The sequence below is a fragment of the Physeter macrocephalus genome, unplaced genomic scaffold (assembly GCF_002837175.3).
Source record: "Physeter macrocephalus isolate SW-GA unplaced genomic scaffold, ASM283717v5 random_80, whole genome shotgun sequence".
NCBI lineage: Eukaryota > Metazoa > Chordata > Mammalia > Artiodactyla > Physeteridae > Physeter > Physeter macrocephalus.
The window spans coordinates 78,488-101,699 of record NW_021145366.1 but is presented as its reverse complement, the minus strand read 5'-3'; the positions used below and the strand labels follow the sequence as shown (position 1 = coordinate 101,699).

Below are 23,212 nucleotides of genomic sequence, written 5' to 3'. Positions count from 1 at the left end.
GATTAAGGCAAAGTCACGACAAGAACCAATGTCTCCTATCTAGCCAGTTGTCTTCCCTCCACAGCACAGTTACTCAACAGGCTGGAGAGCTAAGAATCAGCCATCTTCTGGAATAATGTCTGACTGTTAAAATTTGTCAGTTACTCCACAAAGAAAGAGGAGCCAACCCCCTCCCCCAAACCAACCACATCACATATTTTTCCTCCTCGTGGTCCCTATAGAACATCTGGCACTGGTATAGGGTACTTTAGGTAGGACTGGGATACAGGGAGGCTGTATCACAGGTCAGAGGAGTGGATTGTGGGTAAGAACATGGTTTTAGAACCAGACCTCCTATGCCCAAATGTATAGCTGTCAATTAATAGTTGTATGGCCTAAATAAATTATTTAACTGCTCTGAGCTCCACTTTTCTCATCTGTAAAATGGGAGTAATAACCATCTACTTCATAAGTTTTTTAAAAAATATATTAAATAATGTATTCAAAGATTTAGCATGGGGCTTCCCTGGTGGTGCAGTGGTTGAGAGTCCGCCTGCCGATGCAGGGGACACGGGTTCGTGCCCCGGTCTGGGAGGATCCCACATGCCGCAGAGCGGCTGGGCCCGTGAGCCATGGCCGCTGAGCCTGCGCGTCCGGAGCCTGTGCTCCGCAACGGGAGAGGCCACAACAGTGAGAGGCCCGCGTACCACAAAAAAAAAAAAAAAAAAAAGATTTAGCATGTGCCTGGTACATAGTAAGTGGTCAATAAATGTTAGTATTATCATTAAACTACCAAGCCAAGGACTATCTTGTGATTCCAGGCACAATGCTAAATGTTTGAATGACTCCTCATGGGACTAGATAAAGGATATACCCTTGCTTCTTCCAGATTTGGGGCTTGTCACCTGGGACTTCACCAGAAAATCATATATCTTCCTTCATAGCATATGTTAGCTCTGTAGTTTGTTTTGTATTGTTCTATACTTTTCTATTAGGCACTCTGACTCTGCTCTGAAATTATTAGAAAAGCTCCTGGGTTTGGATGCTCTTCTTGGAGAGTTCCTAAAGACATAAATTTTAGAGATGGAAGAAAAAAAAAAACCCACAAAAACCTTTGGGGGACAATATAACGCAACAGAAGGTGTCCCTGACCTAAGGGGGGGTCAGGGACCAAGGAACTGAGGGGTGGGGGAAAGCTAAACTTCATCAAAATTCTTCCCTATTGTGAAACCTCTGCATTCAGTAAACTTCTCTTTTCTCATTTTGCAACGGTTTGTCCCTACTGGAAGACCGCAGGCCTTGTTCCCTATACCCTTCCTTATCCTGGACTCTTTATCCCTTTGTCCTTCCTACTCTCCGCTCTCTAGTCTCCAAAGCTCTAACATCCCGTTTCACGCCCGGCCAAAGAAAATCTGCTTTTAGAAACTCCCTGGGTCAAGCAAAGTCTAGGACTCCACCTCAGGAAGATTGTTACTGTTAGCAATCAACCTCTAGAGGCCTTGGTTTATCTAAATAACACGCTGGACATCTTGTGCCTTTACTCTATGGCTGTGCAGACTTTCTGCGAGTATGCTGAAGGGATCTGAGCGAGTCTGAAGGAAGAGCTAGCAGTGTTTCCCAAAGCAACCGTGGACATCAGGGACCTAATGGAGGCTCTGGAATGGGGATTAGGGTAGGATTCCGTCGAGGGCTGCCTGTGTTAAGGGCTAAAGAGACACAGCGCTCCCTAAAGGGAGTGCGAATTAAAGTTGCTAAATCCGGCCGACAATATCATGTGCCCTCAGCCCGGCCAATTGAAAATTAATAATCGCTTCCTCTGTTCCCCATGGAAACAACCCCGCCCCACTGACCCTCCCGCCCATTCATTAGTGAGCTTTTGTTGTTTTATTGAGTGTTTAAACTGACAATCAAATATCTGCGCCTTCTGGCTGGACACCTTGCTTCCGCTAAGTAAGATAGTACAGTGATTGGTCAATACAGTAATAGCTGACACCTGGGAGTCCAATAACCCTCACTCTGGGCGGGATCTAATGAGGATTTAGGGCCAATCAGCGGCGGCGTTGTTTCTGCGGCTCCACGTCGGCACCAGCTGCGGGGCAAGATGGAGGCGCTGATTTTGGTAGGAGCTGGAGGGGCGGCCGAGATGCTGCGATGTCCAGAGGGGCCGGGAGTCGGGGTTCAGCCTGAGTGGGAGGGCGTAGAAAGGGGAGTTCCGGGTAATCCTCGGGGTCCGAACGTTCTGCGGGTCCCTGGAATAAGCGTGTGGCCTAGTGCAGGAGCTAAAGCCTCGGTTTAGAGTAGAAAGCTCTGCCGGGGAGAGGGCAGAGTCAGTGGAAAGTTGAAGGGAGCACATGGAGTCCTTAGGACGCATAGGATCATGAGCGTACTGGATTGGGGTCCTTCAGATTCCCTCTGATTATGATCATTGTGGATGATATCCTGATTTGAGTTTCCCCAAAACTCCAAACTCGCCTCACATTGTCAGAATAGAGTGCAGGTGTTTGTCATCATAGGCTCCTCCTGATAGTTGTCACAGTGTGACTGTCCGTTGATAATTCCTTCATATTCCTTCAGAAAAACCTATTTTCTTCTTCGGCTTCCTACTATGTAGATTTGTCATCATGAGGAATCAGTATTACATCAGAGTTCTGGAATACCTGATAGAGTCAGCATGGATTGTGGAATATTTTTCCTTATTCTTGACTCCTTATTCTGTTCTCCTTTTCTCTCTGCATTTAAACTTTGGGAATTCTTATTGTAGGATCTGGGATGCCAACTATTCCTCTGGTTATATAAGAATTTTGGTGGCTAAAGGGCGCCTTTTCGCTCCCCTGTCCATATGATGCTTTTCGCTCGTTCAAAAAAATAAAATACTATTACCCCTTCTTTAGAGCTGAACCAGAGCGTTTCTCTCAAAAAAGCGCCCCCCTCTTTTCAATTTGGGGATTTTAACATATATATATTTGGGTGTAGGAATTTAGCTCCCAGCTCCTCCCTTAATTGAGTTGAACTCTAGGCCTTTTTTTTTTTTTTCCTTCAGCTCTTCACATGTACACATCCAGATCCTCATCAGGTAAAAGAGAATAACAGGTTTCAATTCCCCTCTTTCAAAATTGCAAAGATAGGGATAATTCCTTCCCATCATATGGGTTGGTTAAGTCTAGGTAGAAAGCTTTAAAATCTTATTAAAGACATTTTCTGTACCAAGCAGTTAACCAGTATTCTTTTTTTTTTTTTTGCACAATGAATATTTGTAGCAGCTTTATACCATAGCTAAACAGTGGAAACAACTCAATTCCCCTCTTTCAAAATTGCAAAGATAGGGATAATTCCTTCCCATCATATGGGTTGGTTAAGTCTAGGTAGAAAGCTTTAAAATCTTATTAAAGACATTTTCTGTACCAAGCAGTTAACCAGTATTCTTTTTTTTTTTTTTTGCACATGAATATTTGTAGCAGCTTTATCACAATAGCTAAACAGTGGAAACAACTCAAATGTCCATCTCCTTCCGAATGGATAAACAAAATGTGGCATATCCATACAATGGAATACAATTTGGCAATAAAAAGAAATAAAGCACTGATACACGCTACAACATGGATAACCTTGAAAACATGCTAAGTGAAAGAAGCCAGTTACAAAAGACCACATAGTATATTATTTCATTTATATCAAATGTCTAGAATAGGCAAATGTGTAGAGACAGAAAACAGATTAGTAATTGCCTAGTGCTAGTGGGAGGAGAAGAGTGATGGGGAGTGATTGCTAGTGGGTATGGTGTTTCCTTGGGGTGATAAAAATGTTCTAAACTTAGATTATGGTGAGAGTTGCATAACTTTATGAATATACTAAATACAGTTGAACTGTACACTTTAAATGAGTAAATGGTATGTGAATTATATCTTTTTTTAATTTTTGAATTTTATTTGATTTATTTTTTTATACAGCAGGTTCTTATTAGTTATCTATTTCATACATATTAGTGTATATATGTCAATCCCAATCTCCCAATTCACCCCCCCCACCCCTCCCCCTCCCCCACCATTAAGCAGTATTCTTAACCAGTTCACAGACTGGGATAAATTCTAGGGAATTAGTTTCTTTGGAAGTTTAAGAAATTTTTAGACTGCCCCCTAGATCTGTTTAGAAGGGAGCCTGCCTAGAGGTAAAGGAGTGAGGGCGATATTACTTGAGGAGCCCTTTTAACAAGGGATTTGTGTGTAGTGCTGAACTGAGGGAGTTACATGTGAAAGTCTCTCTCACATTTTCTCTTACCTCAATTCTTGTCTCTGCTTCCTCAGCGAAGTCTGTTTCAACCTGCTTCTTCCTTATATCCATTTTAATCTATACCTAAGGTGCTGCATTCACAGATCCTTGCTGACGTGGTCAGGTACCTCTGAAGTTTGCTCTAGAAAACTTACTGATTCTTTGTCATGAGGAACCTGTTCGATGGGGTAAGGGGAAACGAAGGTTTAGGGCAAAGGGCTTCCTCAAGGAAGCACAATCAAGACTAGGATTAGTTTTCGACTCCTAATCCTCCCTGACCAAGTGTGTCTCTGATGTTATCTCATCATAGGCTTTCCACGTCTTCAATATGCCAAATTGTACTTTCAACTATCAATTATATGAAGCTTTTGTTGGGGACAAAGTACCAATAGGTATCAGTTCTTGTGCTGGTCACCAGAGTTCTTAGGATATTAAATTAGTATTTTCCTTCCTCTGTGTCAGCCCTTCCCAACATTTGTGTGTGTGTGTGTGTGTGTGTGCGCGTGTGCTGTTACTATTTTCAATATATTTTGGGCCCCCAATTAAGAATTTATGTACCTTTCTCACCATTCCAGCCCTCCTCAACCGGAGTTCCAGGGAAGAATTAAGCCCTAATGCCGTAAGGCGTCATTGTATGTAATGGATCAGCTTCTCTGTTTACACAGTGACACTAGTTTTGTACTATCCTTGGGAGAAGTGACAAAATAGTATTTAAATAATTTTCAGTATTCAGTGGTTCAGATGAGGAACCGTGGTTGAGAATCAGGTGGTATTTCCTAAATTTTTATTTCTCTTCTCACTACCCTCACATACTGGCCCACGAAATTTAGCTCCATCTGGTTCAGAATCACCCTTCCTTACTGTTCCTTTTTATCTCATCCGCTCTGTGTACTCAGCGGCATCCCCTAATTCTTAGGTCACCATCTTTGTTATGAAAAGTATAAAGAATTCCCTGGATTTTACCTTAGCTCTCTGCTGAGCTAAAGAGTTTACTGTGCCTGGATAGTATTTAACAAACCACTCCTTAGAGAGGGCAGATACCTTCTAAAGTTCCTTTAGGCTTCCTCCTCTCACATTTCTGTTTCCTGGTTTGGCTGGCCCTCTGGGGAAACCTGATCAAAGCATATTCTTGTCTCCTCACCTCTACAAGACACATAGCCACAGGATGTTTAGAAGAAGGGAAGAGTAAGCTAGAGGGGGGCAAGAAGAACCATCATCTGAAATTTGATCTGATTATGGGAATTTCTAAATACCAATAGGTTCCCTTCATTTAGGTACTTTACAGTGGGTGACGTTTCTTTCTTGAATTAAATAGTCCAGCCCTACCTTTCAAGCAGATTTGTCTGATCTTTCTCGGGTCTCTTTTCATCTCCTTCCATTCCCAGTGCTTGATAATAATGCCCCCAGCCTGCACCTTTGGACGCAGCTTCCTCTTTCCTGCTCTCTTCTGCTGGTTCTCTCTTAGTTGTGAATAGAGAGGGGTCTCTGCAGGTCACCATTCTCCATTAATAACCTATGGAATCTTAAAGATAATGACTTATCCCCTTCCTCCTTCCCCTCTTTACCCTTTTTTCCTCAAAACTGAATTACTCTAGCAGTCTAGATCCTTACATCTTTCCTCATAGGTTTCATTTTTCCTAATCCTCTCTGGATTCACTTTCTGAGTGCTTTTCCAGTGCTTTTTGGACTAGACTTCTTAATTTTATTCTTACTCTCCCCTTAATAAATTTCTATCCGAAAACAATGACCAGATCCTGAATTCTAAGCCTCATTCAAAAATCAGGGCATCCAGAGTGCACAAGAGTATGTGTATATATGGAGGAAGAAACTGCAGAATACATCAATGACTCTTAAAGGTTGATATTGCTCTGTGGCCTTTGCTTCCTGAATCATCTTAATGGGGCTTTTGTTAAATTCTTTTGGCACTAACAGTAGAGGTACTTGGCCTAAATGCCCCCTCCCCCTGCTCTGGGCAAAGGTATCAATTACATTAAGCCCCCAAAGCACTCCCATCTCGTTCCTGGCAGTCCCCTGTGCCCCTCTCCCAGCTGCGTCCTTGCCGGTGCCTGGCCCGTCCATTTCGTTAGGAGAAGCAACCTCCTCGTTCCTGCACTGTGGAGATATATTTCTCAGCTAGGGCGCGAGCAGTGCCAGCACTGCCCCCGGTGAGGTCCCTGGCAACCATAAAAATTTTTATTGTGATTATGTTGGTGTCGGGGTGTCCATCTGGGTTATTGCACACCTAGTTTAATTGATTGAAGTTTAATTTATTGACACTTCAAATTAAATGATCAGAATAAACTGTGCTGTTACTCTGGCCGGCTTGTTTTAATGGTTGATTGCTGGAAGCAGACCTCGGCTTGAACTAAAACCCCTAAAGAGCACTTGACGCTGCTTCTAACTCTCCCCATGTCCTGCCCTCCAAGAAGACCTCATTATAGATTTCCGACCTATTTATATATATTTTTTCCCTCTCCTTCACAGTGGTGGGAAAGAGTTGGTCCCCGGCAAGGTATAAATTATATCAGAGGTCTGGGGGAGCTGTCACACGGTCAAAAGAGGAGGAGGGGGCCTCCATGTGAAGAAAGCCATACCCTTGAGAAGCCAGGTCTTCCCTGGGAGGCAGAGGATGAATGCAATTATCCAGATATTTGAGGGAGCCTAGTGGCAGATTTAGGGTCTTTTTCAGCTAGATACTTGCTACTGTTTTTTACTTTACTCCATCAACGTGACTTGGTTAGAGTCAGGATACTGACAAGAAAACTAGTTATGGAAAGGGGGACTAGAGAAGCAAATAAAGGATGGAACAGGGGTAAAGAATTAGTGCCTACCTACCCACTTCTGCTAGAGTAATTAGGAAGATGGAAGGCAGAGTGCCCATGGGCAGCTGATGAAGCTGGATTAGGAGGTTGGGTCCATGCACATTATAAGAGATCCGTAGTGGCAAGGGCCCTCTCACATTCTGCCTCTGCTGATTCTGCACAGAATAGGCTTTTCCTCAGAGCAGATTATTAGAGGAGTTCTCCTGTCCTTAGATTCCCTAGCCTGTGTCACCTCTTCTGGTGTTTGACTACCCTCACCTCTTCAGGAAGTCTTTCCTGTTGTGTAACCTAAGTCTTACATGCTGCAGATGAAGCCTACATCTCCTTTTTTGGCTTTTTAATATTCCCACTATTAAGGCAGGTATCCCCATCCACAGCCAGTTGGCCTGGACAGCTCTGTCTGCCAATTTTCTCCAATTCCTTTTCTACTATTTGTGTAGTTTTTAGAGGGAGGCTGAAACTAGGGGAGAGGATAGCAGTTCTGTCTCGGGGGTTGATTTGGGGGAGCAAGTAGACTGAAAGATGAACACAGAGGCTGTCGATTCAGTCTTTCAGAGACTACCTTTTTGTTTTCAGAAGCAGATGGAGGGTGGGGTGGGGAGTAAATTATGATACAAATCATGAGCAAGGACTCATCAGAAATGGATCTAGCCCCATTTGATTTTTCCCTTTGCTGCATGATATTTAAATGAGAGCTCTTGGATTATCAGACTGGGCAGGCAGGAGGTTCTAATGTTGCTCTCAGGCCTCAGGTGTGGAGTAACTGGGATTTCTGCTTGTTCAGTTCATCTCTTCCCAGCAGTGCACCTCGCTTTCTCCCTCATTTCTGTAATTCTTTCATTTCCAGAATAGTTGAAGAATTAGGGACTGTGTGACCCCCTGGGCAAAAAATTCTCTAGCAGACAAGCTTTTGGAATTTTAAGAAAGGACCTGAGACTTCGCATTCCTGAAGCGCTTGGGGCCTGGTTATCTTTGTCCTGCATGTCCCACGGCCGCGAAATTTAATACTGAAAGCTGGAGGGGTGTGGTGCTGACCTTAGCTCCCCCTGCTGGCTGTGTTAGTTTTCTCAATCATTTATTAATTTATGAAGGCCACACACATACTTATTGAAGTCATTATTCGGTGCCTGGCAGAGGAGAGGGGGTGATTTACAAAAGTATCACTCATTTCCCCCTTTTTTCCCTCCCCTCCCTGCACCGTCTTTTTGTCTTCAGAGAGAATCTCATTTAATTCTAAACCTAGGTCTATGAACTCCTTGAAATCATAAAAATCTGTGAATGTGTATTTTTCTGGTAACAAGGTCCATAGATTTCGTCAGCTTATCAAAGGGGGTCTTCTGTAACTCAGAAAAGTTATTAACCTTAACTGATCTAGCTCAGGCCTCTCATTTCACTGATGAGAAAGCTGAGTCCCAGAGAAAGGTAGAACTTGAGTTAATGGCTGATGCAGACTATAATAAAGGATTTTAGGAGTTTAGAGACATTTTTTCCTGTAGTGGCACACTTCTGGTGACCGTGCTTTCATGGTTTGTATCTGTGTCAGATAGGAAGATTCTTTCTAGGTGGCTCTTCCAACAGTTCTTCCTTCCTAAGACTTGTGTTCAGTTACCTCTTAATAACCAATCTTTGGTCTCAGGTCAGATGGGTAATGTTCTGTGGTACCTGTGGCTCCTATTCTTTCCTGAGCTGTGCTGCCTGAATCTAAGCAAACCCCTGGGTAGTATGTGAAAACTGCCCTTCTCTGGCAAAACCTTTGCCTAATTCTTCTTTTCTTTTCATCTGAAGTCCCCAGGCTTGTGGCTGGCAAATTGGAGCCCTCAATCCCAGAGGAGCTTTTCATTTTAAAGAAGTGGGCACAATCAGGGAGCAAAATACCTGCTTAGCCGTGTGGAGCTGGGAGTGGTATCTAGAAATTTCTCCTAGTTTTTACTGTCCTGGTTTTACTTTATAAATCGGGTTGAGGGAAGAACATCTTGTTTCTAGTTGATGGAGACCCATTGCCAAGCCAGGGTACTACTTTTTGGTATGGCCATAAAGATTTCTTTTCAAGTGGGGAATGAAGAACTTTCTAGGAATCTCAACCAGATTCTTACTTGTGTCCTTTCAGCTTTGTGGATAGCATCCTCTAACTCCACAAAGACTTCTTGGCTCCCTCCCTCCTCCTCCTCCATCCCCCACAAAGGATCAAATAAAATAATTAGTCATAGGCCTCAAATATCCTGTCTACCTGCTCCAATCACTACCCTAGTCCTCTTCTGGTGGCGTATCATGATCTTACCCCAGAGTGTCGTCTTACTATATACATTGTGGATAGACTTAATTCAGTGCTTTTTCAGGGCCCATCTCTCCTAGTTTGACTTACAAGACACACAAATAGAGAGCTTTTCTCCAGAGCTGCCTTTTTAATATTTTTGCTAATGACTATAGTCCTGAGGAAGCTGCAGGTCATCCGAAGGCCCACAGGGGGCAGCATGAGGAATGACTCTTCCTTTCTAGGCCTCTGTGTGCTAGGGTAGGGGATGCTGGGAGGTGTTGATGTTTTTCACCAGGCTTCAGAAGCCCCTGATTGAGATAAAAGACTTGTTTGCAGCAGGCTCGTTGCTTGTTCGGTGTTGTTTCAGCTCTCCTGAGGAGTCCAGTCTAGTTTTCCTGATAATAAAAATGGACATGAAAATCTATCTGAGCCACCCACTGTCCCCAAAACCAATCTGCCTGCACATCATTTCCAGGCACCATTAGCATTTGAGGTGAAGTTCTGTTATACACTCAGGCTGTGGCTCTCTGAAAGTCAGTGCATCACAGAACTTTGTCTCGAAAGCTTTCTAGCAGCTGCCCATTGGGAATGGGAGGGAAGAATAGACCTTTTAAATCCTTTGAACATGGCCCTAAGCTTGTAGTGTCTTTCTCAATAATCAGCATTTAATGTGTTACAAGGTCAAGCCTAGTCCATTGTCCAGGAATCCCATTTCTCAAGAGCTGGGAGTTATTTATAAACTTGCCCTTTGCAAAAAACTTAAAATGAAATTACATTATCAGTAATGGCTTCTGGGCCCTTTAAACTGGCTGGTTTTATGATATGAGAGGAACTCCAGGCCCTCCCCACTCCTGAGAGGTAAAGGCCCCAGGCTGAAGTGGAACCAGCTGCAGTCAGGAGGTGGCAGGAGAAGTAAAGGAGAAGCTGCCAGTTCTGGCTGTAGCAGAGTGGAGAATTAAAGCAGCATTTAAGCTCTTGCCTAAGTTCTCAGCTTTATTTAGTGTGGTCATTTCTTTGGAAGTTTGAAATGACCAGCCTTTTCTCTAGTGCCATCTTACCCTTTTCATACTTACGGTCCCTTCTGGTCTTCTCCTTGCCTGCCTTTGCCTGTATTTTATCCTTCCCAGGAAGATCCATGTTTCTATTTTGGGGGTTTCCTTGATTGCGTCTTCTAGGAAGCCAGTGAAAAGAGCCAGGAACAGGACCCAGGAATCTGTCTCTCTCTTTGCCGGCTGTTTTAGGCACTCTCTCACCCTCTTGGCCACAGAGGACTGTCTGACTGTCCTAGTTGGCTGGTGGCCATACAGGTTTTTTTGTTTGTTTGTTTTTTAATTTTTTGGCTGCATTGGGTCTCCGTTGCTGCGCGCGGGCTTTCTCTAGTTGTGGCGAGCGGGGGCTGCTCCTCATTGCGATGCGCGGGCTTCTCATTGCGGTGGCTTCTCTTGTTGCGGAGCACGGGCTCTAGGCGCGCAGGCTTCGGCAGTTGTGGCACACGGGCTCAGTAGTTGTGGCTCGCAGGCTCTGGAGCACAGGCTCAGTAGTTGTGGCGCACAGGCTTAGCTGCTCCGCGGCACGTGGGATCTTCCTGGACCAGGGCTCGAACCCGTGTCCCCTGCATTGGCAGGCAGATTCTTAACCACTGCACCACCAGGGAAGTCCTGCCATAAGGGTTTTTCTTTGCTTTGGGATCCCATTCTTTCTAGAGATGCCAGACTTTGTGGCTGCAGGCACGAGTTACCTGCGCCAGATCAATGCCCGGTTTCAGCCATTGGGAAGCTCTCTAAGGTTGCTGTGAATGCGGATAGCGAAACAGAGCCAAAGATTTCCAGGGAAAATGTTGTGGGAAAAATGATTTCTTCTAAATTTCCTTCCTTATGGACTTCTTTTCCTCTAAGAAAACTCATTCCCATGACTGTCTCCCTGTTGGTGAATCGAGGATCCAAGTTGCTATAGAACTGAGCCTGCTTTATGGGAAGATCTTTCTGTGGGGAATTAGGAGTTAGGAAAGCTGCTTTATTTGTGACTTTTTAGATGAGACTCTAGAGGACGTCCTTCTGCTAGACAGAGTCCCTTAGTTTGAGAGAGTGTTCCAGAGAGTAATGTGTGTAGCATGGGCATCTTTAAGGAATGTCTGTCAGAGGAATATGACTTGGTAGTGATATCACCCAAAATGGCCACACCAAAAAATCTACCTGTACGTGGATGTCTAATTATAAGAGAATCCCCTAGATGCTTACTGCATCAATAAATTTCTACTTTACTCTCAAACTTCATTTATTCTCATAATCATTCAATAAATATTGAGTTTAGTGTATGTCAGGCATTTTTCTGGACACTTGTAATAAATCAGTGGAAGAAACAAAAATTTCTGTCCTCAAGAATCCAAGTGGGGAAAGCTTACATTCTTTATCACCCTGTTCTCAAAAGACTGGGTTCCCTTTACTCTCATTCTTAACTCCTTGAGCTAAGGTTGGTTCTTTGCATGGAACCATAAACCTCCTGGAGCCTTATGGGATAGTTTACCTTTGTGCAGGCTGCAGATCCTTGGCAGTGAATCTTTCCTCATCACCTTTGGGTCTTTGTTAAACATATGCTCGGAGAATATGTTTGGCCCTGTGAAGGCTTGTGGGTTTCCTAAGTAGGGCCAGGATACAGAGGTAGCAAAGCAACAGCCTTGTCTCAAAGCACGGGAGAGGGATATCCACGGTAAGTAATGCTGATGAGAAAGTCAAGGAATGTGAGCCTGCAAACACCTTCCGTACACATCCCACGGCCTCCCTTCCCTTCCTCTTCTTCCTTTCCTGTTAGCTGGTTCCCTGGAAGTTGCAGGAGTGAAGGAGCTTTTGCAAAGTGATATGCTCTGAGTTTTAGTGTGACTGTTAAGGCTGAGACTCTGATTTCTCTTTTTTTTTTTTTTTTTTTTTGTGGCTATGCCATGCAGCATGCAGAGTCTTAGTTCCCCCACCAAGGATCAAACCCGTGCCCCCTGCAGTGGAAGCACGGAGTCTTAACCACTGGACTGCCAGAGAAGTCCCTGATTTCTTTATGGGAGCCAGTTTCCTCTAAGGTTGCTTTTTGGTAGTGAAAGAACACTCCACCCCTGCTCCTTGTCTCCAGGCTCCAGAGTGTTTCTTAGACGGAGCCTCTTCTTACTGCTTCTTAACGACCACAAATTCAGATTGCTTTTTGTCTTGGCAAGTTAAGTGGTGGTCGTCAGGGTATAGTAGAGGAGTTGAGATCCTAGGGGAAGTCTTGGAAGATGGATGTCTCACTGGGCTGCATTCAGAACTGGTGTGTCTGTGTGAGAGTGTGTGCGTGCATGCGTGCTTGTTTCCATCTGCTCAGTGTGTGGGTGGTTTAGGGAAGGCTTTCTTTATGCCTCTGCATCGCTACTGCATCGGGACTGCAGGAACTTCCAAGTACACTAGGGCAGTCAAGCTATTTTCAAATAGCCTCGTGCAGTGCCTATTAATTAATCTGGTTACATTCCACATTCCATACCCACCTGTGCATGGGAGACCGGGGAGGGAGAGTAATTTGGAAAATAACTGTAGCATAATATTTGGAAATACCAATATTAAGCCCTCTGTGAGTCTGGCTCATAGAAATTGTTTCTCTGGTGCTGCTTTGGGTCCTTTGTTGAAATGTCCCCTCCCTCAATTCAGTTCATTTACCACTTGGTCCTTCTCAGTGGGAAATGTCAAACTCTAACCAGGTTGGGATAGGGGACCTACAGAGGCACCTCTGTATCCCCTTGTAGCCCCAGTGCAACCAGGGGAAGCTGTCTGGTTTGCTAATGGTGGCAAGAGCCTTCAGGACTGAAGGTATGTTCATATCTCTTCAGGAACCCTCCCTGTATACTGTCAAAGCCATCCTGATTCTGGACAATGATGGAGATCGACTTTTTGCCAAGGTGAGATTCCCTTTCAGATTAGTTTAGGAGCAAAGACAGACTTTTTCTGAGCTTTGGATCTTGGGACTGGCCCTATTAACTCATATTCATCCACACATAACTTTGAGAATTCTTCCATCTACCTCTGACTACTCCAGATAAAACCTAAACTGCTCCTGTCTCTTAGTTGCCCTGCTTCCCTGCTTGGCATCCTTAGACTTTGTCATCAACATCAGAGCAGGAAAAAGCTTTGGAACCTTGGTTTCTGAACAAAGCAGTGTCTAGATGTGAGAAGCAGCCTGCCCATGCCCATCACTCCTGTCCCTTTCTCTTCTGCCTCATCATCCTGCCTGGGTTTTTCCAGGGAATTCTCTTGCAGCTCCAGGGTTCCAGTCCTAGGTCTCCAGTCACCACCAAGCTTGTTACCTCCTGAGTTCCCCAGTGGGATGTTTCTAACTTTGGATCTATTGAAAGAGAGGAGAAAGGACACCCCTCTCCTCTCCCTCCATATTCTCTCCCTCCCGGAGAAATTTTTTCTGTCCCTGGTGGATTAACTCCGGGCGAGCATAGCATAAATCAGTCAGCAGGTAGAGATTAGTTTAGAATTCACCAGCTGTTCCTCCCTGTAATTGGATGTAACTGTGCAGGACACCTTTTGAAACAGTTATCCAGTTACTAAATGCCAGGCCTGTTACAGGTCTTCAGCTGACTGCGACAGATTAGCCCCTAAAGAGCAGAGCGATTTAGCAGCCTGCATCTCCACCCCCTTGCCAGGGGGAGCTTGGGAGTGGGCTCCACAGTGTGCTAGCTTGCCTCCCACTTCTTTCAGTTTGCTGGAAAGGAAGCCAAGATACAGGAGATCAGAGAGCACAGGCAGGGCTTGCCCTTCTTTAGAGGAGGCTTTTGCAGCCCTTCCCCATTCCTCAGCTGCGCACAGTGAGGGCCTGGTGCCTTTTGTGTTCTCTAGCAGTGCTCCCTGACCTGGGGTGGCGCCTGGGAATGGCCTCAGGGTTGCTGCCCTAGAATGCAGACGGCGCAGAGCCTCATCACAGGGCTTCTAGGCCTCTTGCCCTTATGGTCTGAGAACGGTGAGGCGGGGTGGCTTGTAGCAGGGTCCTTAAAAACCTTGTTTTGTATCCGATTATTCACTGCCCATTCCCTGCCTCTGTAGTTCTCCCTTCTTCGTGTCAGTATTTCTTCCCTCATCCCACGCCTTGAAGGAGAGAAATCCAAGATCCAGGGCAAAACAGTCACTAGTCATTCTGGGCTCCCAGCTCTAATGACCCAACCCATCTCCTTTCCCTCTGACCAGTACTATGACGACACCTACCCCAGTGTCAAGGAGCAAAAGGCCTTTGAGAAGAACATTTTCAACAAGACCCACCGGACTGACAGTAGGTCGTCTTCCTTTTACTACTCCCTGCAGTGGGAGAGCCACAGCGGGAAGGGGGCGGCGGCGGGTGGCGGAGAAAGGGCAAAATGACTCTGCCTCCTCCTTCTCTTTCTTCCTCCTCCCCTCATATAATAAACTCTTCAGAAATGTAATGGGGAGGTGAGTGTACCTCACGCGGGAATACCGTGCTAGAAGGTTGGCTGTTAGCTACCTGTCTAGTCCCCAGATTTATGAGCCTCACTTGACAAATTTAACTGCGGCTCTGCTTATTGTACCGCATCCATTAGGGCAGGTAAATGGAAGTCTGTAAAGGTGACCGCTCTGCATTTTCACCTCCGAAGGATTGACTGGTATCCTGTCTGGTATACAAGGAGGGAAATAAGGCTACTGGTGGCTGGGGGGCAGGAGCAGTTAGAGGAGAAGATACTTAGACTCCCCCAGGTTTACACTTGCCACCCTCTGCTACCGCCCGAAAAGAAAAAGCAGGTCCACTTCGGTCTTTGGGGGTCATTAAGACCTGCCTCACCTCAGCCCCGCACAGCTGGATACCAGGAGTTCATGGTAACTCCCTCTTTCCTACTTCTTTGTCTCAGGCCACCCACCGTTTCCACCTTTGTTCCCCCCACAGGTGAAATTGCCCTCTTGGAAGGCCTGACAGTGGTATACAAAAGCAGCATCGATCTCTATTTCTATGTGATCGGCAGCTCCTATGAAAATGAGGTGAGGATCCCCACCCCTCTTTGCTGTCTCTGCTCTCCCCTCCTGAACCACCGCCAGGCAGGACCTCGTGACTGGTTCTGGGCCCTAGGACTGCCACACCCCTGTGTCCCTCTGGCGTCTGACTGGCTAACGAAGTTGTCGGAGATCGCTGTCAGCCTCACAGACACGGCTGAGCAACTGAATCAACCTAGGGTGGAATTTTTCCCAGATTTCTGTGTCCATGTAGGACACGCCATCTATGTTTTGATACATACTAACGTATAATATCAGTGGCCTTCCCTGGATAGTGTTTTTAAGATGGATTTCTGAGATGTGGTCAGGGTTCAGGGGATGCTTGCTCCTGCTGTGAAGGGTCCACACCTGCCTGAGTTTGGGTCAGGTAGGCAACGTTGTGGGTCACGTCGAAGCCATACGTTCCGAGTGGCTCTCTGAAGACTGTGGGTGTAGTCCTAACCTGCTTCCTAAACTCAGGGAAAGCTATTTACCTCAGGTCACAACTTCTAGGAGAGTAGATAGGTAAAAATAAGCCCCTACATAATTTGAGGCAAAAGTCACAGTTTGAGAGAACCAACTCTTCCTGAGTTCTTTTTGCTGTGAGTGCTTTGTAGAATACATTGTTATTTAAACCTTACAGCACTTCTGTGAGTTTGGGGCATTAGTGCCCTTGTTTTATAGGTGAGGAAACTAAACCTTGAGGAACCATATGAGACTACTTATATTTGACCGCTGTCGGACTACAAAAGTGGCAGTTTCATGTGGTTCAAACTGATAACTTTCCCAGGGTCACACATCTAGAAATGGCTCGGCTGGGATTTTAGCCCAGTTTTGTCTGACTCCAAAGTCTATTCCCTTTTGACAACAGTCTGACCTCAGCTATTGCTTGGTTAATGATTTTTCTACCGAAGACATAGGGTAACACATATACAGTTGGTAAAGACATGAAGAAGACTGTGACAGGAACGTTCTGTGTGAACAGTCTGGTCAAAGAGAGACCTAAAATTATGGGGTCATGAAGCAGAATTTATTTCTGTGGGAAGCCACAGGTCCTTTTCCTGTTTTACTCTCACTTCCCCCTTATGCCATTGGTCCTTTGTGAAAGCCTGTGTCTTTTGATGCTTAATGAGTCAGAGGGCTTTGTTTTCAGGTAGCAGCTTTCAGGGCCTTGAACCTTATCGTCCTGCTTCTTCTGTCTCCAAACAGCTGATGCTCATGGCTGTTCTGAATTGCCTCTTCGACTCATTGAGCCAGATGCTGAGGTGAGCAGGCCGTTCTTGACATCTGTTTGCGAGAGACAGTCCCTATTCTTCAGGTCCAGGGATTTGTGGGGGATGAGCAGAGGCTCTGGGGAGTTGATTTACCTTGAGAAGTCGGGCTTATTATTTCAGAGTAATTTGCACCGGTGGAGAGGACTGGATGGGAGAGTGTGTTACTCCCGTGGAATAATTCTCCTGAGCAGAGGGACTGGGAGGGAGCAGAGTCTTTGCCTCTGTGTCTACTCTCGCATCCCGCAGTGGCTCTGTCAGAGTTCCAAGCACCCTCAAGGTGCTTTCCCGGGCTTCATTCTTTACATTCGAGGTAGAGAAAGGGCAAGCATTGAGAAATGTCCCAGATGCAACATCAGCACCCTGGGAATGGAGGCAGCACTCACAGTTTTTCACGTCTGGCCCTTAGTTTTTCCTTCTAGGGAGCAGGAAGAATGTGCCTTTTACCCTCTCCTCCCCGTCCACCTCCCCGCCAGCCCTCTGTTCCGCATGCAGATGGGCAATAGAAGAGATACAAGATACTTTTCCTGAAGACATCCAGGGCTCCCGAGTGAACCCAGTACAAACAGCCATCCGGACAGAGCAGAACAGCAGGCGCTCTCAGCCCCACAGAATCAGCAGGGTGAATGGCTCAGATTTCCTCAGGAAGGGGATGATTTATTTCTTAGCCAGGTGATGGAATAGACTTCATTTCGGTGATCTAGTGAAAGAGTCAAACTGACGGATGTGACTGGCCATATGCACCAACCACCAGATCTGCGGCTGGTGGATGCCGGGCCCTGGCAGTTCCCAGCCCCGTAGCTGGGCTTCTTTTCAAGGCCTGAGCAGAGCTGGGGGAGCTGGTGGTGGGAGCAGAGAGAAGCTTGGAAGGCTTTCAGAGCTTGAGTGCAAACAGAGTTTGCACTCAGCCCCTCCTCACCTCCCGCCACCTCCAGATTGAGCTTTAGCTCTGTGTGTTCCCTCTTTTCCACCCACTGATGTCAGTGTTCATGAGCAATGTTGTGAGCAGCATCGTGGCAGGTAGGAAAGAAACAATAGCTCTGGAAATCAGCCCTTGAATAGTCAGAAGTTGACTGTATGTATATTTTGAATCTCTTTCCTGGCATCCCTGATCGTTACTCAGCAAATAAGAGTAGGAAGGGGGTTAGAATGGGTTAGCCAGAAAGTTCTTATTTACTTCTTTGTGTGGTTCGTGGAGACATATATTGGTCTAGTTCAGGCTCCCCAGCTCAGACAATGTCCTAGGATCCCTTTCACACTCAGGCTGGGTTTTCTCTTCTCTCGGGGACTCAGGAAAAATGTAGAAAAGCGAGCTCTGCTGGAGAACATGGAGGGGCTCTTCTTGGCTGTGGATGAAATCGTAGACGGAGGGTGAGTGCTCTGACCTCTCTGGACCTCCCTGGATCTGGGATGAGGGGTGGGGCCACCGCCCCTGTCTGAAGGCAAGTGGGCCGAGTGACCAGTTTCCCCACAGTAAGTTGGTTCTTCAGGACAGAGCGACCAATGGTCTCTTCTTTGTCTTTTCAGGGTGATCCTGGAGAGCGATCCCCAGCAAGTGGTACACCGGGTGGCGTTAAGGGTAAGCAGGACCATCTCCCCCCTACATCCCCCATCTCCTCACCCTCCAGGGCCAGACCTGCTAAATGATCTAAGGGTTGGGGCTTGTAGAATACATACTTGTAGAATACTGTCTCCTTCCCTTTCAAATTCTCATTGTCTCAAAGAAGGGAAGCAGGAGGAATATATTTCTGCCCCTCACCTGGTACCTAGCATCTCATACAGTCTGCACAGAGTGGACATTTAATACATACTTTTTTTTTTTTTTTTTTTTTTCCGTACGCGGGCCTCACTGTTGTGGCCTCTCCCGTTGCGGAGCACAGGCTCCGGCCGCGCAGGCTCAGCGGCCATGGCTCACGGGCCCAGCCGCTCCGCGGCATGTGGGATCTTCCCGGACCGGGGCACGAACCCGTGTCCCCTGCATCGGCAGGCGGACTCTCAACCACTGCGCCACCAGAGAAGCCCAATATACATACTTATTAAATCAAAGATGATATAAAGGGAGCTTTAATATTGATGGTTCTGAAATGATAAAGGAATTTGAGGTTGGTTTCTTCTTCCTGTGGGGATGAATCCCAATTATCTGAGGCAGAGGAATGTCTTCCTTGTCTTTTAAAGTCTTTTAGGACTGAGAACAGTACCTCTCCATCAGGAAGTACTTATTTGCCAGAACCTCTGTCCTCTCTGGTGCTAGTGACAGCAGAAAGAGGCCTCTGAGTTAACCAGAGAAAGCTCCAAGTCTGCTGGATGCAGAGAGAGCCTGCCAGCAAATTGTAGGGGTGCAGAGATGCCTGAGCAAAGCCAGTCTCTCCATTCACAGAATGTCCTGGCTCTGACCTCCACAGAGTGAAGGCTGACAGTGCCGGGTAATGGGAAGTCTTCTCCCTTAACTGCCGTGGGCTCCATTTGCATAGTTTAATCTTCTCCTCTAACATATGTCTCTATGTGGCAAGAGAGAAGGTCCCCCCGCCCCGCCTTCACCAGCTCCCTCCTTCCCTTCTCAGGCTGCTGTTGCAGCAGTTTATTTCTTCAAATTAACATGCTGTCGTTACCCATCAGGCCTTGCGGGATCCATTAAACTACCCTGGGCTCCCCCTTATCCTCTCCCTAGCGATATTGATATTCGGGGAAGGTCTTCCCTGACTAGGGAATCTGGTCTCCCATCCCCAAGTTGAGGATCAGATAACCTGCTGATTACCTGGAATGGAAGAAATCTTTTAAGAAGTCCTCCTGCCTTAAATCAGAAGATGGATGAAATGACCCTTTTTTGCTCAACAGTCCCTCTGGCCAAGTAAAACTGTGGCTGTACTAACTAGTCCCTAGGAGGGACTGAGAAGGTTAGGGCATGTGCCCTTTGCTTCAGTTTAAAGGACCACCTCTTCCTTCTCCATTGTCCCACCTCTGTCAGGTCTTAACTCCAGCTTTCTTCCACGCTGAATGCTTGTCTCTCTGCCATAGGGAGAAGATGTCCCCCTTACGGAGCAGACCGTGTCTCAGGTATGACTTTCTTCCTTCGTCCTCTCCAGATGGACTGGGCCACTAAAGAGGCTAGCATAGTATTCCACCCCAACCCACCAAGCCTGAATTCAGGAGACTAGAGACTGAAGACACATCTTCTTGGGCTCCCTCCTAGTCCAGAAAACTGGGGCTCATATAGCCCGCCGCTCCCTACCCCACTCCAACTCCTATCCGTTTCCTATGAGCAGTAGGCTGTCAGCCTTGCTCTGTACCCTTCAAACCCTCCCTGCCTGATGCCTCATTCAGTGATTTATCCCCCAGCAGAGGCTTGCCTTAAGCAGATGATCTGTGTGCGTGCACACACACACACTCTCTGTCTTTCTCTTATTATTCAAATGAGGGCTAAGCTGGAAATGCTTATTCTAGAATATGCAGGTTTTGCAGATCCATCTTGCTACTTTGCAGAGAGATTGTCTACCTGACGCGGAGGGGGGCCAGGGAGGGATTCTGTTTTCTACCCACTTGGAATTCTTACCAAGAAGTCCATCTGGATGTGGTAAAGTTCTCCCCCCGCCACCCCGCTTTAACATATGTCCGGTAACCCCCAGTTTTTTTTCTTTCCTCCCAGGTATACCTCTTCTCTCTTCATCCCCCCAGTGGACTTGAATTTTTTTGGAATTTCCCAAACTGATAGTCCTCTAGGGCCTTAGAGAGCTTCTTCCCATCCCTCTACCCTTGGGGATTTTCTATTTGCCAGTCTCCTAAGGACAGGGAAGGCAAGTGAGGGGAAGGAGAGCCCCGTCCCCCCACCCCCACCCCCCAGCAAGCCCCTCAATGCCACCCTTGTCCCTGCAGGTGCTGCAGTCAGCCAAAGAACAGATCAAGTGGTCACTCCTTCGGTGAAGACCCCACTGTTCCTGGCTTCTCACCCCCTCAAAAAATCCACATGTCTGCTGTGACTTCTCATCCAGCCCCCAAACTGATGCTCTCAGGGTCATCTCGGGGATAACAGGGATCCTTAAATCTCCATCCCGTCTGTGGTTGCCCCCTCGCAAACCCGTATACGCTTCCCATTCCTTCTCACTCTTTTTTGCAGTCCTGGGAGTAAAGCTCTCAGCAGATTTGGACACAGGGCAGGGGAAGCACCCTCTTCCTTACTTGACTGGATCATGCTCCCATGCTCTCCTATCCCCCATATTTTCTCCTCCACTTCTGTGCCCTTTGCTGCAGCTACACTTCAGATCAAAGCAGGAGAAAGAATGTGCTGAGTGTTTTCCTCCCTTTGCCTTTACCCGGCCTTCATCCCAACAGTCCATATGTCCAGCAAGGGGAGAGAGGGAGAAGTCTTTTCTGTAGAAGGAGTGCGGGTGGGGAGAGGCATATGAAGTCTCAGCCACAGCCCCGCTTGCTGGACTCGGTATTTTCTCCCATTCCTTCTTACTGTCCAGGCCTCCAGCCTTGGAAAAAAAGATTGGGAACAGCTCATAGTCAGGGGACAGAGTGGAAGGAGCAGTGATTTAAATTTTATTGGAGAGGGCTTATAAAATTCTGTATTTCAGACACAGCTGCATTTTTTACCCTGATCCTGGCTTATAGCTTCAAAACTGCTGTGGTCTGTGAGTGTTCGGTGTGGGAGTGTCTGTCTCTCGGTCTGATACCTTAACTTTCCACCTTGACTACCCGTGCGAGCTCTGCCTGACTTGCCCTGTCTGTGCTCTGGAGCAAAGCCAGTCCCTGATCTAAAACTCCATTCCAGTCTTAGGAAGCAGAGTTTCTGCTCAGAACTGGGGACAGGGTGGAATTTATGACTTGGGCCTCTGGGCTCTCTCAGTCCCCTTCTCTCTCCCACACGCACCTCACTCCTCTGCCTTGGGTCTGCGATCTCTGCTGCTTAACCCTGTCCTCTCTCTGCCTCAGCCTTACATCTGGGCAGTAGGTCTGGGCGCCTCCTTTCCCTAGGTCTCTGAGAGAGGTGCCTTTCTTCAGAAGACCTTTGGGATTTGGATTTCCCCAGGAAGATGGAGGATGGGACACCCACTGTTGGGTCATCTCTCCCCTTGACCCAAAACTTCCCACAAAAACGTCTCAAGAAACCTTCCTGAGATTTAGCGTTCTGCCCCCACCCACTAACTGCCAGTTCTCCAAGTGGGGCGGATAACTGGGCATCCTGGAGGGGGCATTTTTGTGTAAGAGATGTACGGAGTCAGGATGATAGCCACCTTCATATACTGCTCTGTGCAAAGAGGAATAAAACATTTCTTTTTCCAAACTGCCTTTGTGTGATGTTTCCATTCCTCTTCCTCTCTTCTTGGCAGCTGCTTCTATTCCTCTAAACACCCCCCCACCCACGCCCGCTCCCCCTCTTATAATATTTCTTCCCTCCCACCTCAGAGAATCCCCAGCATTTTGCCCCCCACCCCCCATCCCTAATTTACGGGGCTCTTTGCCTCCTTGGCATCTCCCCGGCCACTCGCCTGGAAATTGGCGCCAGGGGTGGGGTAGGGATGGTATTTTCTCAGTGGGAGTCCCAGGGAACTGAGTGCTACCCCACCACCCCCGAAGCCAGCTGCCTGCTCCCGCCTCAGCCATTAGTAACCTGGAGACGCGCACCTGCGTGGGGGCCGCCTGCAGCCCCGGCTCCCTCCCTGCACCTCCCTCTCCCTCTCCGAAATGGCGCTGAGCGGGTTATTTATCGGAGCCAGTGCTGCTCCAGAAGGTCAGGACAGTGGTGTAAATAACCTCTCCTCGCCATTTCCCCGTCCCTCCAGAGCCTGCTCCCCTCCCCCTCCTCCACCTTTCTTCGCACAAATGAATGTGGCTGGGCTGGCGCGGAGCCTGGCCCTGCATCTTAATGGGGCGGTGAGCTCACAAGATGGATTTAGCTGGGGGTTTTATGGTTGCCGCGGCGACAGGAGAATGCTTTGGTTTTCTTTACCCCTTCCTCTGCAGGATTTGAAGCAGAGGGGGAGCGTGGGGAGCCCTTCTCTGCACTGCAATCTGAAGGGTCTCCGTCACCTCTACTGCTCGTGAGATAGGCCTGTAATTCTGGGGTTAGGCAAGAGAGACTGCATTAGGACCTTGGCTAGGAAAGGATGAGGGAAGAAAGGCAACCAGAGCGGGAAGCCTCTCCAGCATCAAGGCATGAAACCTACAGTTGTCCAGTCTTGCCTGCTCTTTGAGAACCTAGCAATTCAGTTCAGCAACTGTGGGGCCACTGGGCCCAGGGTCACCCTCAGCAGATAGAAAAAGAAAAATGCTTGGGTATAGCACCCTGCAGTCCTGCATTGAGAGTTGGGGTACAGGGGGCTGGATGAGGGCTAGGGATTTTTGTCTTTGCCCCCCGCTGAGGTGGAGGAAAAGCAGTGTTCAGTAATTAAGATCGCTGTCCTAATCTTCCTACTCATCAGCCAGCATTGACCCTGCTGCGGGGTGGGCTGTGTCAGTTTGAGAGGCGAGGGCTGCTGATCAGTGACAGGTGTGGAGAATGGTGTTCTATCCAGTTCTCAGACTTGGAATTCTCTGAGCTTGTTTCCCCAGCCTGGCCTGGTTTGAACTTTTCCTGCCTTCTCCGTTCCCCACTAGGAATGGAACTCTAGTTCCCTGGCCTGC

At 47.2% G+C, this 23,212-nt stretch overlaps 1 protein-coding gene across 2 annotated transcripts; it reads left to right on the top strand.

Moving 5' to 3' along the window:
* Positions 1–2,025: 2,025 nt before the first annotated feature.
* COPZ1 (COPI coat complex subunit zeta 1) lies at positions 2,026–21,872 on the top strand. Of its 2 annotated transcripts, none has more exons than XM_007125708.2 (9): positions 2,026–2,098; positions 13,166–13,234; positions 14,526–14,607; positions 15,235–15,326; positions 16,527–16,582; positions 17,882–17,959; positions 18,116–18,167; positions 19,604–19,642; positions 20,459–21,872. In XM_007125708.2, the coding sequence occupies exons 1-9, from the start codon at positions 2,081–2,083 to the stop codon at positions 20,504–20,506; spliced, it is 534 nt and encodes a 177-aa protein (XP_007125770.1). In that variant the 5' UTR covers positions 2,026–2,080; the 3' UTR covers positions 20,507–21,872. The 2 variants fall into 2 exon arrangements, with proteins under 2 accessions (XP_007125770.1, XP_054938295.1); XM_055082320.1 differs by lacking the exon at positions 20,459–21,872 and adding an exon at positions 20,232–20,419.
* The last annotated feature ends 1,340 nt before the right edge of the window (positions 21,873–23,212 follow it).

Bases quoted from the DNA above. Each gene is read 5' to 3' on its own strand.
- COPZ1 (XM_055082320.1), top strand. The intron at 13,235-14,525 runs GTGAGATTCCCT...CCCTCTGACCAG, and splicing joins GAGATCGACTTTTTGCCAAG to TACTATGACGACACCTACCC. The intron at 15,327-16,526 runs GTGAGGATCCCC...GTCTCCAAACAG, and splicing joins GCAGCTCCTATGAAAATGAG to CTGATGCTCATGGCTGTTCT.